The sequence below is a fragment of the Rhinolophus ferrumequinum genome, chromosome 23, assembly GCF_004115265.2.
Source record: "Rhinolophus ferrumequinum isolate MPI-CBG mRhiFer1 chromosome 23, mRhiFer1_v1.p, whole genome shotgun sequence".
Classification (NCBI taxonomy): Eukaryota; Metazoa; Chordata; class Mammalia; order Chiroptera; family Rhinolophidae; genus Rhinolophus; species Rhinolophus ferrumequinum.
The window spans coordinates 6634053-6658299 of NC_046306.1; the positions used below are offsets into that span (position 1 = coordinate 6634053).

A 24247-nucleotide genomic window follows, 5' to 3' on the forward strand; every position below is an offset into this window, starting at 1 on the left:
CGGGAGGTAAGGTAGCTGGCTGACAGTTACACAGCTTCTCAGTAGAGTCACAGTTTGAACCCAGGGCTGCAGCCTGAGCTCTTGAACTTGCAGGCCAGGCTGCCTCTGTGCTCACATCAGCGCAGTGTGTGTGACTGACAGCTGCTTAATCATTGGGTTTGTGCCATTCCAGACTTAAAGGGACAGCACTGAGCTGGAATTGAGCTTATAGCCCTAACTGTGGTGCATTCAACTGTGAATTCAGTGTTTATTTAAATAGTATTTTTGTCCCATACATGTTGCTCTCTGAAAGGAGCCTTCTCTGGCTCTCCCTGTTTCTCTCAGCAGCCTTGGCTTTGGTTTCATAATGAGGATCACACTCTGTGGTTCCAGGTTGATTTGTAGGATTCTGTTCAATTATGAGCCCAGGAGGGTGGGGAGAGGACCTCCTTCATCCTCTCTCTAAACCCAGGCCTATATACAACCTGCGTTCAACAAGTATTCACGACAGGTGCTTAGACGTGCATATTAATGAATAAAGCCATAATAATTACTAGTTAGCATTGCTCCTAAATGGTTTCTCAAGAACACTAAATAGCAAAATTTACCACGTTTCCCTTTTCGCACTGGCTGTCAGGAAGCTCAAAGCCATATCTTCAGCGCAAGTCTGTGAAGCAACATGCACATCCATTTAGGACCTTGGTTCCATTGATGTGCCCACTCTTATTTTTCTATCTCCTTTTGCTATTTTTAACCTATGCTCTCAGACTGTATTGCATAGGTCCTTGTGAGACACTTCAATACATATCCTTGCTGGAATCAAATGAATCAAACAGCCTGTCTTGAATTTCTAGCCTGCAGATGAAAAGAATGCCCTTTCCAAGGCCATGCCCGGTCTCTGGAGCAATGAGCCACCCTCAGGTTACCTGCTGTCTGGTGTCCAAAGCCCTTTGGGAGTGATGTTTATGTGAGTGGGGGCGGGGCGGCGGGGGAGACGCTAGTTCCTTCCAGTTGGGTGGTCAGGTGGTGGTGGAGGTGGTGTTCTGGGGTAAATGCCGGCGAAAGGCAGACTGAACGGCAAAACCTCACAGAACGTGTTTTCCCTGCTCTGACCATGACCCATGGTTACCAGGGAAGGGAATTAGCTACCAGGTCAACCTGAGCGGCTGCGGTGGGTGAGGGGCACTGGACAGGATGCCTGGAGTGCCAGGGAGGCATAGCATGAGAGCCATCAGGTGCTCGGCTTCTATTGGAGAGCCGAGGACAGCCCCTGAATCCAGGAAGAGCACCTGCTTCCCTAGGGCAGTCAGGGGACAGGAGGGCCCCTCCCAGACTTGTGTTTGCCCTGCCCTGTGTATTCAACCGGCAGGCTCCAGATGAGGAAGCAAAAAGCAGGGAACCCTGCTCAGTTGACAGCCTGCTACTGGACAGTACCAGCTGGGGACAAGGTACCCTGTGCCGGAGCAGCTCCAGGTGACACCAGGGGGCTGAAGACACTCCCACCAGGGGCTCGACAGGTAACCTCTTCCAGATCCTTGAAGCACGGCATGAGGGTTTATTGTTGGTGGGGTTTATTGTTTGTGGCAGGCAGTGAAACATAGAAGCTGGAGATCAGAGACGGGTGAGTTGGACCCCAGCTCTGCCATTGATTTACTGTGTGGCCTTGGGTGTCTGTAAGCCTCAGTTTCACCATCTGTGAGATGGACCCAATGATAGCCTCACCTAAAAGGGTTATATAAGGATTAAGGGACAATGTGGGCAGTGTCAGGTACAAAGCAACAGAAATAGCTCCTATTTGCATGGAACCATTGAAGGTCATTTATAGTATAAAACTTGGGGGGATCAGCAGAAGCTATGCAATTTGGGGACCACTGTCAGGACAAGAATGCCCCATGGTAAAGCTGACTTTGAGTCTGTGCCAAGGGGCACTGTCTAAGGAAGTGGAGGAGACAGGGAGGGTTCTTTGTGTGCCTTTTGTGAATCTGGGTCTTTCCATAAATTGTCTTATTTCACGTTCGAGGCTACCCATTGATATAGTACTGGATTCAAATCCCAGGGGCACGACTCCAAAAATTTGCATTGCCCTCTGGAGAACCTATTCCTGCCTGGAAGAGTCGTGGTGGTTAGAGGGTGGGTGCTCTGGGGCTTCAGTTTTCCCATCTACAAAATGGGCATAAGAATAGTACCAAGAGCAAAGTGAAGTTCATGAGGGCTGAGAGGACCAATGCCTACGTTCTTAATAAATGTTAGCTGTTATTGTTGCTGCTGTTATCATCATCGCCATTTTACAATTAGGAAGGTGAAGCTGGGGGCCTGGGGTGGGGGAGGGGGAGGAAAGCCTCCCGGGTCTCACGGAAAGGAGATCGTGGAGCTGGGATCCAATCAGGATCCGGATTTGAGTGACATGAGTGAGGCGCTCATCGCGGGTGCAGAATTTCAGGGACACCCAAAAAAACTCAGTCATCAAGGTAAATTATATTGTAAGGCAATATTGAAACATTTTTTAAAGTAATGCCAGTAGATCTACGATGGATAGAATGTGTTAAGACAGGGTCAGTAACAGCATTCATTTTGGTGATTTTAAATGCCGTGCTAAAAAATAGTTTATTCACCTTGATGGCTGAGTTTTCTGGGTCCTGCTTGCTGAGTGCCTCATATACCCACCCTCGTCCACACCCTGCTGACTTCAAGTCTGGGGTGTATATATCCTGCTTTCCCCTTAAATAAAAACCAGGGGAGTGGGCACGGCAAGGTAGTTTTCAATTTAAGGAGAGTGGCTAACAAGCCAATGTCCCCAATCGTGGATGATTGCTTTTTCCCAAGAATTCTGAAATTTGGGAAAGGTGGTCTTTTTAGGAAAAAGGCATGGAGCACATTGGGCCCTTTAGAGCCCATTGAGACCGGTGTCTGGTGCCAGGGGATGCCCGGGAGATGGATGGAAAGGCCTAAGGAGCTCGAGGACACTAGTCCACTCAGGCTCCACTGTTATACACTGTTGAGTGTCAGTGTCGGCAGCTTCTTTCACCTCTGCCCAGAGCTGGGCCCAAAGCGGTTAAGGGTTTGAGTGCCTGAGTCACATGGAAACAGGCCCAATTTAGCTCTCTGCCTCTTCATAGTTTCCTGTTCTGGGGATGATTGCTCTGCTTTATCCATTTAATCGCCAAATGTGAATTGAGGGCTCACTATATGCAAGGAGGACAAGCAAGCTGCCTGCCCTCATGGACTTTACATGCTAGGGGTGAGGGGATTACATCACTGGCCTCAGTTTCTTTATCTGCATAATGGGGAAGTAATGGCTGCTGTAAAGAAAACGGAGACAATGGAAGTGTCAGGTCCCAGGGCCAGGACTAGGGTGAAGCAAGAGAGGCACCTTGGGGAGAAAATGCAGAGAGACACTCATTCTCAGGTGTGGATTCTGCACCGGCCCAACCGCGAGAAATTGCCTCTTGCATTTTGCACCTTGGTGCTTTGCTTGCCCTACCCTAATCCTGGCCCGCCTGGCTCCGAGTAAGCCTTCAGTTGATGTTACCTGCTACCACTATTAGCTTTAAAATGTTTGGTGCAACACTAAGAAGAAGATAGTGAAATCTAAGCCTTCTAGGAACATCCACCATTTATACAAACACAATTGAGTGTTGCCAGCGAGACATCAATTACCAAGCATTCCTACAACACCCAGCTCCACTGTGATAAGGCCACCCCTCCCTCTGGGCTCACACAGTCCCCCGCCAGGGCGCAGGGCGCAGGGCGCAGGGCTTAGGGAGCACAGTGACGGGTGGACTTCAGTCCTCGCATGTCCACTTGTGCAGGAGGCAGCCTGTACCCCTGGGCATGGCTGCCCTCGTAGCCTCTACCATTTTCCCAGCACCGTGCTGGGGAACAAGGGGAGATGCAGGATTATGGGACCTGGCAGAACAGGTCTGTTCTCTTTATTTATATCAGCCTTGCCTTTTGAGTTGGGGGGCAGAGGGCTTGTTCTGCTGGGTGTGCCAGCCTGGCCATGTTGGCACTGCCTTCAGCTGGGTGGTGAGGAGGGCTCACAGTTTGCCTACATTCCACTGCATTGATCAAAGGTGTTTCTGTTTACTCGGTGACTAATTCTGCCACCATTCCACCCTCCGAGGACCTTCCATTGGACAGTCATTTGGCTGCCGGCTGGCAAGGCGGCTGCAGGACTGCTCTTTCTCTGGGGCACCTTGTACCGTGTGTGCTGTTACATCTGTTTCCAGGAGGGTGTTTATGATTAACCTGTAACTAAAATGGGACAACACGAACACAGTCATTGGTGTGAAAAAGCCACTGGGCTAAATACCACCTGGACTGCATCCTTCTCACCCTCCCAGAACACTAATGAGGATGGATCTGTGATGGCCCTCTCAGCCCTCGCCTTGCAGACCAGGGGTGGAGGCTTCCACACACAGCTGGCCAGAGCCTGGATTTGAACTCAGGCGGGAGGGTATGCTCTGTGTCGCCACCATGGACTAGTTCTCTAACCAGCTCTTCAGAAATGGAGGTCCCTAGGGGCACTGGAGAAAAATCACTAAGTCCAGCCCCTGGAAAACAGGGTCCCTACGCCTTGGCCCTAGTGACACTTGGGGCCACACCATTCTGTGCTGGGGGCCCGTCCTGTGCACCCTGGGATATTCAGCGGCATCACTACCCCGTACCCATGAGATGCCAGTACCTGTCCCCACCCTGAGTCGTGACAATCAAAAAGGTCTCCAGACATTTCTAACTGATCCCTGAGGGGCAATGTCCCCCTTCCCCATTCGAGAAACACTGCTTTTGCATTATTGTGAATCAGAAACAAAGAGAAGCGTATTTCTAAAGAGAACATTGTAATATAATAATGTCACATCAAGGAATAGGACAAGATCTAAAATATGAAATAGTAATATATAGCTCTGGAGAGTTGGGGCCAAACAGTACAGACATTACATCTCTCTCTCTCTCTCTCTCTCTCTCTCTCTCTCTCTCTCTCTGCCATTTGTCAGGTACTCACTCCATGCCAGGCACACACCCATCTCATTTAACCTTCCCCATAAGCACTGTGCTATGTACGTGCCACAACCTCTCTGTGCCTCAGCTTCTCATCAGCAAATTGAGGAAATAATAGCATCCAAACCAGAGGGTTGTTGCAAGGACCAGGGAAGCCAATACATGCACGACTCACAGAAAACACTCCAAAATGTTTATCATTATGAATACTGTCATTTTCCACAAGAAACATGTGTTTGGAGGGTGCACAGTGCTTCCCTCAAAGCCTTCCCATCGTGGGGTTTATGGAGGCCTATCTCACTCCAGAGCTCTTTTCCTCAGAGGAAAGGGGGTGCCCAGACAAGAAAGGGAGAGAGATTGCTCCCGACTCAGGCAGCCCTCTGCCCTCCTCCCTGGGGCATGGGGGCCTCACTTCTCCACAGCCACGCAGAAAGGTGAGGCTGTCCAGGAGCCCTGCACGCCCATTCTCAGGGAAGGAAAGCTGGAGACCCGGGAGGTTTGTCCTCATCCGCAGTCTGACCACCCAGAAGGCCCCGAAAGGGTTGGGAAAGTTTTCGGATGTCTGGGCCGACCATGCTTTGTGGGCCCTGCCTGCATCTGAGCATGGCCAGCCTGGTTCTCTGTGTCAGGGTAGGTGGCACCCAGGAAAGACCCCTGGCTAGGGGACGCTTGCTCACCCCAAAATATCCGAGACGGCAGCTCTCAACCTTGGCTGTCATGGAAATCACCTAGAGATCCTGAAAACAGACCAACGCCCAGGCCCGAGCCCTAGAGAATCTGATAGAATCAGTCTGGCTGGGGCCTGAGCACAGGCACTTAAACCTCCTTGGTGATTCTTACGTGTGGCCCCATCTGAGGACCGGCCTCAAGGACAGAGCCGGGGAGTGACCAACCCCCATCCCAGCCCCAGCGAAAGACTTCCCCCACATTCTCAAAATGCTAGGGCCACAGACCTGACTCCAATTTCAAAAACAAAACCCTCTGCCATATGGCAGCTTGCGCTCAATGTCAAATAAGGTCATAAAAACAAAACAACTAACACCATGGGCTCATGAAAAAAAGGGCATTTTGACATCACCGTCAAACTTTGTCCTTTTCAAAATACAAGCTAGCTCTTTCAAACGAATGTATTTTCCTGGATGAAAAATCCTCTGTCTGGCTTATTTTTCTCATCTGTTGGAGACCAGAGAAAAACATCACAGAAATTATTGTCTGAACCACCTTGAGCCTCAGTTTTGCCATCTTTTCAATGGGGATAAATAGAGCACTTACCTCACAGAATCCTTGAGCTGCTTAGAGGATGATCATCCTATCCTGGTTTGCCCGGCACTTTCCCACATAAAGGTCCTGCGTCCCACAACACCCTCATTCCCGGGACACCCTGGACAGATGGTCACCAGGCGGTATTTTCCATATGTGCCCAACTGTGAGAATCACCGGTGTATTCGCTACAACTACAGATCCAGGGCCCTGACCTGACTTGTTGGCGGTCATCGAAAGTACTGCCAGGTTCCTCAGGTGATTATCACTATCAGGCAAATCTGGGGGACACTGACTGAAAATATCAGTGATAGTAATAATGACAAGCCTAATCAGGGCACTTATCATATGCCAGGGCCTCTTCAGGGCACCTCCCATATAGTTCATTGTCACACCACCTCTTACAGTGGGAGCTATAATTATCCCCCACTTTACAGAAGAGGAAACTGAGGGCCAGCAACCTTCAGTAACTTGCGCAGGGTCACTCATTCCAAACTTGGGGTTCGTCTCCAGAACCCCCATTCTTACCCTACAGGCTACACTGCTCTCTACCTGGAGCCTTCATTCAGCACGTGGCTGACACCTGACAAGCTCTACATACACGTCCGATGTGATTATCATTATTGTTTTATTAGTGGTCCTACCTTTGGGGCATTAAAAGACTTGCCATGCTGTTGCCAACTTGTAACTGAAGGTTTAGCTGCTAAAGGTAAAAGCGTTTCCTTTGACCTCGCCAGACATTTTGACCTCCACCTGTAGGCGGGATATATTCATTTCTGCTGAGACTGATTTCAGCCAGTAGGTGGCAGTAACCTTTTGGGTTTTGGCCCATAAAAATCCTGGTCTTCAGTAAACTTGAAGGAAAGGCAGGGACAATTTCACAACACGTATATTATCACTGCTGGCGGAAAGCAATATTATGTGAATCCAGGTCCTCGCTGTCAAAGACATGCAAATAAATGGCTTTTTCTTCTTTGTGCCCCCGTGGCCCTGACGTCCTGACAGGCCACTTAAAATGTGCAATGAGCAGGGTCATGTAACCCCAACGCGGAGGGATGAAAAACTTTCTCTTTTGCCTGCACATGTCACACTTCTCCCAGCCCAAAGATTTTTCCTAACCTCAGACATTTTTATTGAAACTGGCCCCCAACTGGGACTGAAATTAAATCAACTAATAAAGGAGCTTTCAAAGTTTGTGACCCACTGGTAAATACATTTTAATTGTATAAAAAGCTGGATTTCGATGGAAACACAGTCCAGTATGCCTATATTTGTACATGTGGCTTTGCTCAAGGCATTTAATCTAGGAACCTCGGTTTTCTCATCTGTAAAATTGGAATGATGGAACTACTTACTGCCTTGTTGATTTGCTGTGAGGGCTAAATTAGTTTACTATGACTAACGCTCTGAGAACAGTTTCTCAACACATGGTAAGCACTCATCAAATTTGTTGTCGTGCTATTGCTATTTCTATTTTATCATTATGATGGTTGTAAGAGTCGTTGTTGTTATTACTTTTATACACAGTAGGTTCGCATCCTGGTCAGTCCTACTACGAGTAACATTTAATTTCTCAGCTGCCTCAATCCCCTTATTTTCAAAATGGGTATACATTACCCAGGGAGATCTGGATAAACTTCTGGAAAGGGCCAGACAGTGAATATCTTAGGCGTTGCAGGCCGTACGGTCTGTGCTATAACTACCCAACGCTGCCCTTGCAGCATGAAAGCAGCCAGACGCAGACGACACAGAAACGAATGTGCATGGCTGTCTTTCAATAAAAGTTCATTTATCAGTACCAACGTTTGAATTTCATGTAATTATTATGTGTCACAATCCATGAGTCTGATTTTTTTTTTTCCAACCGCTTATAAATGTAAAACCCATTCTGAGCTCACGCGCCGTACTGAAACAGGAGGTTGGCTGGATTTCTCCCACAGCTGTCACTTGCTGACCCTGGTCTTAAAGATTCAATATTATATTCATAATGTCCCATGTGTAGATGGAGTGAGGATCAATTGTAACTATGTACATCAGGGTTTTATAAATAGAAAATATTGCAAGATAACCAGTGTCCTGTTCTCGCACAGCTCAGCTTTATCGCATGGTGTGATTAGAAAACATATAAACCCCCAGAGTCTGTTCTCTACCAAATTCCCCCAAGAGAGCAGGTGGTGAGATCTATGACCCTTTTTCGGCCTCTGTAATATCTAATTAGTCGGTGTGTCAATTACCAGGACATAAAAATTCATTCTGCAGGCGAGAGGCCCATGGAAATCCTTGGAGGTGCACCGGCTGCTTTCAACCAAAAAGCAAAAGTCCTGGCTTGTATTCTGAAAGCCACCAGAGCAGATAGTCATCAATGATTATTCCTTCCATTCAATCAATAAGCAATAATTAGCACCTGATAAGTGCAAATGTAATGCTGAGAACAGGAGAGACGGTGGATAAAGACAGACAGACAATCCTGCCCTTATGCTGCTGACAATTTTTTGGGAAAGGGACACAGAAGTTCAATATTCTCTTTTGCCCTCCAAGTCTGGGTCAATTGTTATTCCATCCCAGAACCATCCTACCTAGCACTGCCACCTCGCGCCCTCTACCATGTCCCCTCTTCCTATGTTACTAATTTACTTCTATTCACAGCATTGAACCCTATGTGTTGTGTTTAACAAATATCAAATATGGCTTATTATGAGCTAGACATTATTCTAATCACTTTACAAGCATTACCTCATTGAGTCCTTGTAGCAGTGCTGTAAGGCACAGAGAGGCTAACTCACTCATCCAAGGACACACAGTGATGAGGGGCAGGAAGAGGGTTCAAGCCCAGGTTGTGTGGCTCTCGGCTTTCTGTCCATAGCCACTGCCTCAGGCTGTCTTGTCATCAGAAATGGCCTTGTTTCTGGATTTCTTGTCTATTTGTTTATTTGTCCACCTCCTAGATTGCAGCTCTGGAAGGTCGGGGGACTTGACTCTTTAATTTACAGTTGTAACCCTAGTGCCTAGCACAGCATAAGGGGCAGAGCTGTTATATATTTGTTGCTCTGCATATATTTGTTGAATCAATGAAGGAATGAAAATATAGCCAGATAAGTTTATAATTACAAGTAGTGCTGAATGCTATGAAAAAAAAAATGCCAGTGCTAGGAAGGGTTTTAACAGGAGACTTAATTAAGTTAGAGGATCAGAGAATACTAAAAATTCTAAGCATTATTTTAAGTCTCCTCATCCTAATATCTCCTTGATTTAATAGCTGTGACCAGCTAAGAGGGAAGAAAACGTTACCTACACTAAATACACTTTTCATGATGATAACTATTTGCCCCCAGCAATGACCTGCAATTGAAAATTGGGGCTACATTTGACTTTGAATAGTGAGTCCAAGATCTCCTCTCACTCCCTAAAATGAAATTAAACAGTTGGTCTACCCTGGGCTGGTGGGAGTACACATACGGAACTCTGACCATTATGTTTGCAAATACATCCTAGAAAAAGTGCCACCTAACTCATTGCTGAATATCACTACTGTCACCTTTGAAGTAATCCCCTTGAGAAGCTATGCACTGATGCCAGAGCTTAGTCTACCCTTCAAAGCAATTTTAGAACTTTTTCTAGAATGGCTATCAGAGCTGTTGTCATATTACCCTTGATGTCCTAAATGTCATCAAAATGTCTTCCTTTCAATATTTCCTTTGTCTTCAGGTAAAGAAAGAAGTCTTTGGGGACCAGATCAGGTGAGTAGGGAGGGTGTTCTAATACAGTTATTTGTTTACTGGCTAAAAACTTCCTCACAAACAGTGCCCTGTGAGCTGGTGCATTGTCGTGATGCAAGAGCCATGAATTGTGGGCGAAAAGTTCAGGTCGTCTAACTTTTTCATGCAGCCTTTTCAGCACTTCCAAATAGTAAACTTGGTTAACTGTTTGTCCAGTTGATACAAATCCATAATGAATAATCCCTCTGATAGCAAAAAAGGTTTGCAACATCGTGGCAACAAGTTTGCGAACGTAATTGTCAGACCTCATATGCCTTGTAGCTCTCTTCAGATGGCCTTCACAGGTAGGAGTTAAGACTTATGTTTGTCTTGGGTTTTAATTTCTCTCTCTCTCTCATTCTCTCTCCATTGCAGGAACAATGGGGAACCAAATGAGTGTTCCACAAAGAGTCGAAGACCAAGAGAACGATTCAGAAACAGACACGTACAAGGTAGCGTAGTTACGGTCACTGGGGAGCTACTAGAGGACAGAGCTGGGGGTGACAGCAGAATGAACGGGCTGCTCAGTGCTCCTCACAGACATGATGAATGATGAGCTGCCCTTCCCATGGGTTGTTCAGTTGTAGTCAAACCCCCAGAATCCATCACGGAGCTTGTTGAAAATGCTGGCCCCACCTAAGACTCACTGAATCGGGAATTGCAGGGCTGGGAGTCTGTGGATCCTGTGTCTTTAAAAACCTCCAAGGTGATTCCTGTGGAGCCGGTTTGGTACCTACTCCCAGGGGGGTTTGGACCCGTGATTCCTTACAGTGGGTGATTTTGCCCGTCCCCACCAGGGGACACTTGGCAATGTCTGGAGACATTTCTGGTTGTCACAACTCAGGTGGTGCTGCTGGTCTAGTGGGTAGAGGTCAGGTAAATATGACCTCTGCTGCTAAATATCCTGCAATGCACAGAACAGCCCCCCACAACAAAGAAGGACCTGGCCCAAAATGTCAGCGTGTGGAGGGTGAGAAACCCAGGTTTAGATCAGTAGCTCACAGCCGTGGCTGCAAACTACAGTCATCTGACAAACTGTGAAAACTTGCGGTGCTGGAGCTGCACCCCAGACCAGTTACCTCAGAATCTGTGTGTGGGAGGGAGAGCAGGTGCCCGTACTTTGAAAGCTCCCCAGCTGTAGCGTGTGCAGCCAAGGGATGGACTTCAAGTTTAGGAAGCCCTCTTTTTAAAGACTGTTCTGGAGCCTCAGGACCCCCAAATGCTTCTCCTTAGCTCTTCTGTTACCAGGTGGCAGGAAGTCTCAATATCCACTGTCAGTGTTTCTGAGATCAATTCAGCTTAAGACTTGGAACCCAGTTAAACATGGAAATCCCTGTAAGAGGAAGAGAATACCTACAAACTAATAGTAATCATGTCAGAGAAGGAACTCCTGCTCAGAATGGAAGGCTGGATTTCAGGAAATGGGCTGAAAACTCACAGCAGGTATCAGACCTGACTGCATATTGGAATTACCTGGGATGCTTTTAAAACTCCGAATGACTAGCCCCCAGGAACAACAAAACAAAACCTCTGGGTGTGGGCACAGGCATCAGCAGTTTCTCCAACTCCCCAAATGACTCCAAGTCTCGGAGCCTCTGGCCTCCAGGGGAGAGGCAATCACAAAAATGAGTGCCACAGTTGGGTGGGGCCCACTGGAAGGAAGGCTGCTGGCTCTAGCCAACATATACCCTCAGACTGTTCCAGAGTCATACTTTTCAAAAGGAGCTGGAAAACAGTGTTGATATTAGCAACTGATTCCAAAATACTTTTAAAAATTCTGTGAGCCAAATAAACCAGATTTGCATACCAAGTACTGGCCCAGGAAAGCCATTCATGACCTTGGGGTCAAATGGCCGCATGATGTTTAGATTTTGTGCCTTTTTGGTAGAGTTAAAGATAAATTCAAGAACACAGGCTTATTTTAAACAATTAAATCTATTACAAGATCATAATGAAGGGAAAAGTCTTCCATATTCCCCCAGGAGGTTCCTACCTTTAGGAGGTTGCTATATAGTCTTTTAGTTTTTAATATTTCTCCATACTCATTAACATATATTATACTATTAATAGAGTTAGCAAAATAAGATAATATGCAAAGAAAATAGCATACAATTAATATGCAAATAATGTTAACTATTAGTGGTATAATTTAGAATATTTTCTTATTAAAATGACGTTTTTAGAACATATATTCTTTTGCAACATTTTTCTTTCCATGTGCATGTATGTGTATGTATGTACATATGCGCTTGTATTTGTGTGCATAAATATACATACATATATATAAATCTTTGTTTACTATCTGCAATCAATCACCAAAGAGAACAAAAATCAGGGCAGTGGCCTAAATTTGGAAAGAGGTGGTAACAGAGAAGGTGGAGGGGGTGGGTGTGGAGCAGAAGAAAAGCCACAATGAGCTTCCTGTGTCTGTCACGTCTGCTGACGGAAGTCCTGGCTGACCGTGCCTGTATGTGCAGGACTCCCAGGTTTGGGAGTCAGCGTGCTGAATCCTCATTCCCCACTGATCAGACAAGTGCCCCAGTTAGCCTGGGCGTCCCATCCGTAGGACCAGGTCCTCCCTGCCTGCCTGTGCGTGTGGGGCGCCTGAGCCGAAGCCTCAACAAGGAAGTGTCCTCGGTGACCTGGGGAATCCAGTCCCTGGAATGCGTGAGAGAGCCCGGGGCCGTCTCTAAACACACAGCTCAGTTTTGTGAGGTACCTACCCTTGCAGCCTCGAGTTCTTCTGGTTTTGCCGAAAGACTTGACTGCTATTGGCCCATGTTCTATTGCAGGTGTCATCCGGGGGTGAGAGTTCTCAAAACGGGATGATCATATCGACCTACACGGTTCAACTGTACGAGGAAGGTCAGTGTCGCGTGGGGAAGCAGGCTGCTCCTCGCTGGGGGGGAAGGGACTGCAATCCTGCTGATGGCCAGACACCAGGGAGGGGTGGAAGCCACGAGCAAGCTCTGCAAACACCTGTGTTGGTTTCCCGGGGCTGCCCTCACCAAATGTCACAAACTGGGTGGCTCACGTAGCAGATATTTACTGTCTCCCAGTGCTGGGACCAGAGGTCTGAAATCAGTGTGACGGCAGAGTGGGAGCCTTCTGAGAATTCTGAGGGGGAATCTGTGCCCTGACTCCATCCTGGCTTCTCATAGCCTTAGGTATTCCTTGGCTTCTAGATGCTGTTCCCTCTGTGTCTTCACAGCCTCTTCCTTCTGTGCGTTTCTGTCTCTGTGTCCACATTGTCCCTTTTAATAACAACACAGTCACGCTGGATTGGGGGTCCACCTTACTTGGCCTCATTTCACATGGTCATCTGCAAAGACCCTATTTCCAAATGAGGTCACAGGTACTGGGGATTAGGACTTCATCTTCTTGGGGGGGAGGGTATACAATTCCACTCTTAACAACACTCATCTCTTCTGAGTATGAATGACAGATGGAAGAGGCTATGGATTTAGAGCAGATCAGATGAAAGCAATTGAGAGAAAACACTGCGCGTTTGCCATTTGAAGTCAGACAGACCTAGGTAAAATCCCTCCTTTGCAACTTACTAGCTGTGTGACCTGGAGCAAGTCATTTGACTTTCTCAGCCTCAGTTTTCTCATATCTAAAGTGGGGATAAGAAAACCTACCTCAAAGAATTGCTGGGAGGATTAAAGGAGATCATTCATGAAGCATATTACATCTTACCCAGCACTCAGGCATTCCTCAGAAACTGAGAAAGTATATGAAACAATAGAAATGTCCTGATATGAGGGCAGTTTTAAAACTGAATAAGATATTTATCTACTTGATTTTTATCCTGGGGCATAAGACTATAAATTCAATGCATCAAAAGTGGCTGGGCCCTACTATGTGAAGAATATATATATAAATTATAAATTATATAAGAAGAAGCAGTTCTTAGGCTCAGCCCAGTTGTTGAGCATAAGAGCTCTGGAATCTGGCTGTGGCTTTGCCACCTACCAGCTGTGTGACCTTGAGCCAGTTACTTAACCTCTCTGAATCTCAGCCTTCTTGTCTGTAAAGTGGGATGATAAAAGTACATACAACGTAGTATGAGATATAATAAAAGCCCACATTTCCATGCCTGGCACATAGTAAGTGCTCTGTATGATTAGCTGTCATTGTTATATGATGGTTGCTGTCAGTTACGTGTGAGTTTCTGGGCTGCAGTTTCATATCCTGAACAATGAGGAGATGAATCATCTCAGAGGTTTTAGAATTTCCTAGTGTAAGAAAAAACCACCTTTCTGTTTCCCTTCTCAACACTACTACTCACACCACTTCTGACACCAGAGGAGTAGGTTTTCCATACCAAGAATTCGACGACACCAGCTGGGTTTCTCCAATCAGGGACAGGGGTGGATGAAGGACGGTTATTTAAAGGGACACGAGGGAACTTTGGGGATTATGGAAAGGTTTTCTTTCTTGATTATGGTGGTGGTTATACGCCTGTATCATTTGTCAAAACCCACTGAGTTGTGCTAAGAAAGTTGGAGAATTTTATTGTATGTAAATACTTCAACCAGATAGATCTGATTTTAAAATCCTGTCAAGGTTCAATGAAGTCTTCAAGAAAATCAATATTGTCAAAAGAAACTCACTATCATTTCTATGAAAAAAATCACCTCCTATTTGAGAGGGGTGTATTTTGCTCACCCAATTCCATTGCTTTGTCTGAATACCCTGGGGGTGTGGGGGAGGAAAGTGAGGTCACAGGAAGGTGTTTCATGAAGAGATGGCATCCCTTAGCTATTGTGTCATACTGTTCCATGGCATCTGTACACAGCCTAGGAGAGGGAGACCTCAGGAGAGAGTCACTGTCACTTCCTGAACTCCCCCCCACGGTGGGTTGTGTGACTGGACTGCCTCTCATTGAATCAGACAATCTTTGAGGTGGCTCAGGCCTGAGAGCCTACATAGTGCCTCACCCCTCCAGCTGAATGCACGGGTCCCTGTGTGTTTTGCTCACACAAGGACAGTGGTGAATTATAAGTGAGAAACTAAATCTCCAGTGGTTCTGAGAGCATGCAGTTACAAGGCACATGTAGTCCGGCACACCCACTTCGGGCCAGACCAAGCTAATCATCCTAGAAAGAGAATGTGCTATTCCACCTAGCCTCCTAGGTGGTCCCTTGTTGGGACCGAGGCCACACCCCCTATTCAGACTCAGCAATCACTTTTCCAACCTGTAAGGTGGGGTAATAGCAGCCACCGCTCACCTTTTTCACCCAAAAAGGAGAGGGTAAAAGCTAAGCCTAGAGAGTCTGGGAAGGAAATACCTGAAAAGGCTTTTACCCACCAGGATTATAATTGTTCTCCAGTTTAGTTTTTTACAAAAGACCCACAGGAGATATATGGCAAGTAATAGCAAAAACCCACGCTCTCTGAGAGCGTAGATAATACTGTGATGATGTAATTAACATTCTCTTCTCCCATAACACAAACACGGTTAAAAGGGCACATCTGCTATTGAGGAAAACCCTGCAATCACCTTCTCACTAAGGAAGAGGGGAGGCTTTGGGGTGGGGCCAGAGGAGAGGGCAGGGCTTGGAGACCTGCAGGGTGCATTTTAACCAGATCTCAAAGTGGAAGAAACACTTCCCCTCACAGTTCTAATCCTAGAGTGGACATTTTCTCAATGCCTGCTTTTCACATTCTTTTATCAAACTGGGAAGAATTGAGCAACACTTCCCATTTAACAAAAATAAAAAATAATAAATCAGTGAGACCAAAGACATGGTAAGGTGCCCTCCAAAGTTCTGTAAGTTTGACAATTACAGCAATGTATCAGCAGGAGAGATCTGATATGTTCAAAGCATACCTCAAAGATCAAACATTTCTGGAAACGAGATGGAAAATATAAGCAGAGCCAGGCTCTTTTTGTAGCTTCAAAAGCTATGATGTGTATCAGTGATTCTCAGAGTGGTCCTAAACCAGCATCCCATCTACCAACTACTGTGTTTTTCCGAAAAAAAGACCAGGTCTTATATTAAGGTTTGCTCCAAAAGACTCATTAGGGCTTATGTTCGGGGATGTCATCCTGAAAAATCATGCTAGGGCTTATTTTCGGGGAAATATGGTAGTTAGACCTGCAGATTCTGGGGCCACAGCCCAGACCTCCTGAATCAGAAACACTTGGGTAGGGGCCTTCATTTGTTCTCATGAGCCCTCCAGGAGGTTCAGACACTCCCTCAGGCGTGAGGATCTCTGCTTCTGAGACATGTCATGTACCCTGGGAGACATGGGGCTGTAGAGAACTGGAAACTCTCTGTGTCTGGAGGGCTAACCTCAGCTCCAGGCATGGCTGCCCTGTGAGAATCCCTCAGTGGACTAGAAGGTTATTTCTGTGAAAACCCAATTTGATGATTTTCAAATGAAATTTCCCAATGCAAAAAAGTTTAAACACTGTGCTGGCCACATCAGCAGATCTCCTAGTTGCCAACCTCTGGTACTGTAAAGTATTTTTCCCTACTTCACATCTCTTTACAAAGACAGCTTTTTTTCAACATCACATCACCACCATTACCACCATCCGCAGGTTATCACAGCTTGAAGCGTTAAATATTTAAATCTGGGCGTGCCCAGTGGTCCAGGTGGTTGGAGCACTGTGCTCCTAACACTGAGATCGCTGGTTTGATTCCCACATGGGCCAGTGAGCTGCGCCCTCTACAGCTAAGATTGTGAACAACAGCTCTTCCTGGAGCTGAGCTGCCCTGAGCAGCCAGAGGTGGGCGTGGGCTGCTGTGTGCTGCCAGGAGCCCTCGACTAAGGACTGGCAACTGACTGCCTCTGACAGGGGGAGCACAAGGCTCATAATACCAGCAAGGGCCAGAGAGCTGTGTCCTACACAACTAGGCAGAGAAACAATGGCTTGAACCAGAGTGGGGCGGTGCGGGGGGGGGGGGGGGGGTAGAAAGAAAGGGGGGAAAATTAAATCTTATAGCCAATTCTAAGTATGCTCGCTTGGCTTCTGAGCTCACCAGGCATCCTGCTCATGATAATGTGCCCCCATGTATGTTCCCACAGGGCGGGACCAAGTGGATGGGAGGTCACCAGTGGCCCATCCCCTTTACAGCTCTATTGTCTCCTCCGGAACCAATAAACTGCCCATGTGGTTAATTCATGAGTTATTTTAAAAATTACCTCTGAGAAGTATTTCGACTCCCGGTAACTTAAAAAAAAAATACGAGTTTCTAAGTTTGCTGAGCAGAGGGTAAAACTCTGGACTATGGAGGTGCCCCAGAGGTCATGCCACTCGCTGCAGGATGCAGAGCCCCTGTGGCTTGGCAAACCCCTCCTCTCAGAGGTGCATGTTCATTAGTTACAGAGATGGCCACCACTGCTGGGTCAGCCCCGGGCAAAACCGGAACTAGGTCAAATGTTCTTTAAATCCCACCTCTCATTTCTAGACCTCTCCATTTATTTTTTCTTTGCATTATTTGTAAGTGTTAAAGTGACACAGGATGGGATGGGGCTGAGTACATAAACATAGTAAACCTTCTCAATAGCATCAATAAGGGCAGGGAAAACATCCCTACCCTGACTCTAACTGCTCCCCGATGCAGGTCTCTAAATTTCCTTCCTTAGAAGCAAGCACTCTTTACAGTTTCTTGTGGCCAGAGGTATTCTAAGCATGGATATTTTTAAATCCTCCCCTCTACCTCTTGACACCATTTGTTTAAAACAAATGAGAACACATTGTGCATACAGTTGAACACAGCTTTTTTTTTTTTTTTTACTTACTGTATGTCTTGGAGAATGTTAATACCTGCGGAGCACGTCACTGAATAGACAAATGATGATTTATTTAACCTGACCCCTACTGATAAGAGGTTAGGTTGTCTCTAGTCTTTTGTCACAGTAACAGTAATCCAGCAAATCATGTCATTCATATGTATCTTTGTGCCTCCGTGCTATTATATTTATAGGGTAACATTCTAGAAGTATGTCACCCTATTCTAGAGCTCCCAGAGTTTGTGAATTTATACATATATACATATTACCCTCCAGACTGTCAAATTAGATTCCTGCCAACCATATATGCGCTGCTCTTTTCCATACCCGCTCCACACTACAAGTCACCCAATATCTCTCTCTTTTCTCCAGTTTGATAGGTGAAAAGCTAAGTCTCATAATTTTATTTTGCTTGCATTTTACTATTCGGGAGGTTGAACATCTTTTCATATGCTTAAAGGCCAGCTGTTTTTATTTTTCTGTGAACTATTTGCTCATGTTTTGTGCTCATTCCCCCCTCAATGTGTTGATGTTTGTTTATATAATGTCTTCTTTTTCAAAATTGAGATATAACTTACATGCCATAAAATTCACCCTTTAAAAAAGTACCATTCAAGAGGTCCAGTAATGGCCTCCTCTCATGACCACATCAAAATCACAACTAAACTACGGAACAACCACATTGAGAATTACCTAGTCTAGCTGAATCGAACTCCTACCTCTAAGGACAGAAAGAAGAAGCCACCTTGAGACTGTTAGGAGGGGCAGAGATGCAGAACGGGATCGTCCCACACTGCATATGACTGTTAAAAATCAGGAGGGCGCTGGCCCAGTGGCTCAGGTGGTTGGAGCACCATGCTCCTAACGCAGAGGTCACCAGTTCAATTCCCACATGGGCCAGTGAGCTGCGCCCTCTACAGCTAAGATTGTGAAAAATGGCTCTCCCTGGAGCTGGGCTGCTGTGAGCAGCTGGAGGTCGGCATGAGCTGCCATGTGCTGCCACAGGCTACTGTGTGCTGTCGGGAGAGGCCAGTGGCCAGTGTAAGTGGCTAGCAGCCAGAGTGAGTGGCCAGCAGCCAGTGTGAGCGGCCATGGGCTGCTGTGTGCTGCCATAAGTGGCCAGTGGCCAATGTGAGTGGCCGGCAGCAGGCGAGAGCTGCCATGAGCAGCCGACCAACGACTGGCGACTGATTGTCTCAGCCAGGGGGGAGCACAAGGCTCATAATACCAGCATAGGCCAGGAAGCTGTGTCCTGTACAACTAGATTAAGAAACAGCTTGAACCAGAGTGGGGGAGGGGAGGCGGAAGACGGGGGAAAAAATCAGGAGGATTATCTCGACTGTGGAAGTCCCCCCAGGAAGAGTGAGGAGTCCCAGCCACACACCAGGCTCCCCAGCCCAGTGTTCCAGTGCCAGGGAGAGAAGTCCCCATTACCACTGGCTGTTATGACAACTGGCAGAGATTCTGGCTGAGTGAGGTGGAGAGCGACTGGAGTCCCAGGCATTCCTCTTAAAGGGCCCACGCACAGACTTACCTGCTGATGAACTCAGTCATTCTGCCCTCCAGCACTGGGACAGCAGCTCAAAAGGCGCCAGTGACATATGGGGAAGATCTGGATTGTCTGGCTTCAGAGCAAGGGCTGGAGGAGCAGCTCTGTCCAAGCAGGTGCCATTTGCTTCCTTTGTTGAGCCCTTCCCCTTCATGCAGACACAGGTGGATGCCACATCTGAGTCTCCATTTCCCTGGCTAACACCATTCATTTGCTCCGCCCTGGTGATTCCCTGAGACCCCACCCCACCCAACTTGCAGACACACCTAAGCCTCTTCCAGTGCCTTTTCCATACGAACAGACTGCCTTGGCTCATGCTTCTGCCTTTCCAAAAATCTCTCAAAGTTTCACAAACCCCAAACAAGCAGCCTCTGGTTTCACTGTGCCCTGTAACTCTTGATGAGAAGCCCCAAGCCCAGCACTAGCAGCAAGCAACCATGGTCCAAAGCTTAGCCTCTACTTTCCCATCCTTTTCCTCTGAGCCCCTTGCCTCCTACTACTTTCTGGCTAGCTACTCTCAGTGCTCTGGAATTGCAAACTAATAATAGTCACTCTTCAGCCGTGTTCTGTGTGGTATGCATTCAACCTATCCCCACTCCTGTCTCCAAAGCTTACCTTTGGTGCCTCGCAGCTGACAACACTGATAGAATAACACATGGCCTTCCCTGGTAAGTTCTTCACCATTTAAAATGTGCTTGGTATTGCATATGTGTCCAGTGTTTTTGCTGCTTCATATCCCTGCCACCTTTGGGGGTGAGACAGAAACACTCTCACTCTATCACATGGCTGCTGGAAATGTGAATTTCTAGAGCCTTTTTTTGGAAAGTAATCTGGCAGTGTCTGTTTTTAAAAATTAAATGCACATTGATTTGGGTGCAGCAATTACACATCTGTGCCTCTGATTCTACAGAAATATAGCACTAGCTTATGGTGTTTGAACATGGAAATTTATCCCAGCATTGCTTGTAGTGGAAATGGAAAAACAATTTGGAAATGGTGAGAACGTTCGTTGGTAATGGCTAAAATATCTTTTGGGATATCCATACTAAGGAATACTATGCAGCAATAAAAAAGATAAGATAGAGTTGAATATATTGACCAGGAGGGCTAACTAGGATTTTCTTATTTTATTCAGGCTTGTACAACAAACATACCATAGAGCAGGTGGCTTAAACAATGACCAGTTATTTCTCACAGTTCTGGAGGCTGGAAGTCCAAGATCAAGGTACCAGCAGACTTACAGTTTAGTAAAGGCCCTCTTCCTGGTTCACAGTCAGCTGTCTTTTCACTATGTCTTCACATGGAGAAGGGACAAGAGAATTCTCTGGGGGTCTCTTTTATAAGGGCACGAATCCCATGCGTGAGGGCCCCACCCTCATGGCCTACGCACCTCCCAAAGGCCCCACCTCCTAACACCGTCACAGTGGGGTTTCGGATTTCAGTGTACGAATTTTGAGGGGACACAAACATTCAATTCATAGCCATGATACATAAAAGTAATAACAAATTATGTCTAATATAATCCAATTTTTATAAAAACCAGCAAGAATACATGCAATCTCTGTACGTGCCTCCGAATGCTTGTCTGTGTTTGTGTGAACGTGGACAAGTTTGATAAGCCCCACTGGGTTGCAGATATTAGTTATACTGCAATAAGGGAAGAGTGTGGAGACAGAGAAAGAAAGGGGTTGAGAGATTAATCGTTTTGGGTAGCAGACACAGGTTAAATGTGTATTATTGTCAAGCTGAGGGGGAAAACGAGAAACAAAATCAAACATCTAATGTGTCTCTGAGTGACAATATTTGCTCATGTTGGAGCAAAGGTTGGTTTTGCATTTGAACTATCTTGGTATGTTCCAGACTTTTGTAGAATGTGGGAATGATAGGAAATATGTGAGTAAGAAGGAGAGTGGAAATCATGAGTGTCACCAGCACAGGTGACCCCCACAGTGACTGACAATTACCGCTGACCTTAGAGAACGCTGACCTTAGAGAACGCTGTCTCCGCGCGCATGGGGTGAGCCTTTTGTCACATCTGAACCCAGCATTTTCATCACGAACTATGTTACCGTGTAACTATGTGACAACTAACTTGATACAACGTAAATACATGTTGTATCAATCTGGTTGTTGAGAAGTCTTCCCCTCTCCTTCCCCGTAAAATCCATTCCTTCCTTTCTTGTGTGCTACAAAGTTTTGGCAAAGATTTCTGGTTTTCTTACAGTGAGATGAAAAGAAAGCATCTGAAATCTGATCATTCTGTGAAATTTCCAAATCCAACATCTTCTCCAAGCCATACGTACCTGCCACACGAATCCTTGTTTCAAGACCTTTGAAACAACAAATGCATTTGCACAACACAGAAAACCACAGTGATTTAAAGTGTAATTTGACTCCCCAGTGTGCCCGCACAAGGGTCGTTTTGGCAGAACTTTTGGAGGTCTTCATCAGTTTTTCCCAAGGGCCTATGGTAATCCTTTGATATCTAAACATAATTCTCTTTGGAAGATCTTAGTGTGTCGTCATCTCTTTTCCCTTCCCCTTTGACGAACTGTTTTAAATTCTGCCAGATCCTGGTGCAGCAACAGCCATGTGCGTGATCCCCTCCGTTAGTTCACATGACTCCACAACCTCCTGCATCTTTTACAAGATTTGCAGTGGATGTGCGTTGCATTTCCACTTTATTTATCCTTGTCCAGACTGAACAGGATTTTGACACACCGAGTGTTTGAGTGGGGAATCATTTTCATTTGTGAATAAAATTCTGATGCCAGGTTCTGCTTCCCTCTTTAACTTTTAAGAACTGGGAGGATTTGGATAATGAATTCTCCGAAGAAAAGAACCCCATCTCCGCCATCACCGTTATTACAAAGGTCGCCACTCTGCCGCTGTTAGCTGTTAGGTTCACGGTGGGGGTCACGCAGGGCTTGCCAGCCCCAATCAAGTCCCCCGACTTAAGCCTGTCACATGCCAAGCACTGCTGGAGACACTGAGGATGCAGCTGAAATCCAAACAGACCAAGTCTCTGTCCACTGGGGGCTTACGTTCTAGTGGGGAGCAAACAAGTAAACCATGAATTCATGAGATCTCTTCAGAGGCTGAGGAATTCTCTGTAGAACCAGAGTGAATGGGGTCAGTGGGAGGGATTCAGAGACCGTGACTCCCCAGTGTGCCCCTGGGGAGATCTTAGAAAAAGCAGGACCAGGTGGAAAGCACAACTAGTACCAAGGGCTTCAGGTGGGAACCGGGGTGGCATGTGGAGAGGTGAAAGGAAGAACGCGGCATGAGCGGTGGTCCACGGGAGAGTCTGGACTTGATTTTATTGTGCAGAGGCTCTCTTTGGATAGTTTTATGCAGGTAAATGGCACGATTTAATTTTTAGGGTTTTTTTGAGAAATCGCATACCAATATGTTCCCAGATATGAGAAAACACAGGTTCTTTTTTCCTTTTGTACATGTTTTTTTCTGTTTTTTCCTTGAAAATCTACTGATTCTATTAACCAAATGGCGTCGGCTTCATTCCCTCTCTTCTGTTCTCGCGTCTTCTTCTACATGTTGTTAGGACTTTGAGCTTTGGAATCAGGCAAACACGGGTTCAAATCCTGACTCCATCACTTATGAGCTGGGTGACATTAGAAAAGTGACTTTACTTCAGAGCCTCAGTTTCCTCTCCTGTCAAATGGGAGTGATAATAATACCTAATCTGTAGGTTTGCCCTAATACCTAAATAAAATGCTTCTTGTTACATACAGCATTTACCATAATGCTTGGCACGCGGGAAGCATAACATGAACACTAGGTATTGTTTTTACAGTTGTACTAAGTGAAAATTTTAGCTTTGGCACATGACAAAAACAAAACAAAACAAAGAAAAAGACAATCCTCAGAAATTCTGAATATTGTAATACAAACTGTGTATGTTTTTTAAATATATAATTAGAACTCTGAGGAAGCACTTGTTTTGACTAAGAATACTGGGTGGTTGGAAAATAAGCATCCCTGAAACTTCTCTGGCCCAGATTCTTAGATTTCTGAGGATAAATTAATTCATGTCATGACTATTTAAAGACGTCTTTCCAGAGTATTCAAGTTTGTAGGTTAAACCATTGGAATAATTCCTTTTCTTACGATGGATATTTGGACATATATTAATAATAAAATGAATAATTATAATAATAATATATAAATGTTACAAAACAACCAATGTTTACTGAAGACCCACCACACACCAGCTGCTGTGTTAAGCACTTTATAGGAAATATGTCATTTAATCTTCACAAGCACCTTTTGAAGAAGGCACTGTTATTTTCTTGCCCGTTTTATAATCAAATTGAGGCACAGAGATTAGAAGTAACTTGGTCAGGTCACTTATTTAATACATGAGGAATTAGGAGTTAAACCCAGGTCCTTCTGATCTGCAATCTAGGTTCTTTAACAATTACACGAAGATGCCACTGATAAGCTCTCAGTCATGTGTCTAGGTACAACGAGTTTCTTAAAAACAAAAACCACACACACAATACAAAATATGTTTTCTGCACTAAAGACATCGAAATTTTCAACTCTCCTAACAATTTGGGAGCTGCCATCTGCATTCTTACTTGATTTCTTTTTATCTTCCTTAAACTCTTACATATTTTTTTTTCATGGAAAGTAGAACTCTTTGGATGTCATCTGTGTGTCTGCTTTATGAGAAAATTTTTATTGAAACCAGATTCCAGATGGGCTTCTCCCAAGATTTTCATAGGAACTGAAAGCTTAGTTCTGGTCATCTGGAAGGAAATTTTTAGTCTTTCCAAAATAACTTGAGGAAATCGTGTAAACTATCTCCATCTTTGCAAGAGTATAAAATCAATAAGTCCAATGGGTTTCTTTCCCACTCATTCACACAGACTGGATGTGTGTGTGTAAGTTTATGTTTTAGAACATATTTTGCTTCTTTGTAATGTTTAAGTTC

At 45.7% G+C, this 24247-nt stretch overlaps 1 protein-coding gene across 14 annotated transcripts in view; it reads left to right on the forward strand.

Annotated features, from left to right (window-relative positions):
* Window positions 1-1238: 1238 nt before the first annotated feature.
* BCAS1 (brain enriched myelin associated protein 1) overlaps window positions 1239-24247 on the forward strand; it is an 84331-nt gene continuing 61322 nt past the window's right edge. For 3 of the 14 annotated variants that reach the window (XM_033094940.1, XM_033094936.1, XM_033094937.1), the window contains exons 1-3: window positions 1241-1496; window positions 10368-10444; window positions 12785-12857. In XM_033094940.1, the coding sequence (XP_032950831.1) occupies window positions 10373-10444; window positions 12785-12857 (145 nt within the window). In that variant the 5' untranslated portion in view covers window positions 1241-1496; window positions 10368-10372. Of the gene's footprint in view, window positions 1497-10367; window positions 10445-12784; window positions 12858-24247 lie in introns of all 14 variants that reach the window. The other 11 variants (XM_033094938.1, XM_033094933.1, XM_033094941.1 and 8 more) reach the window with 9 other exon arrangements.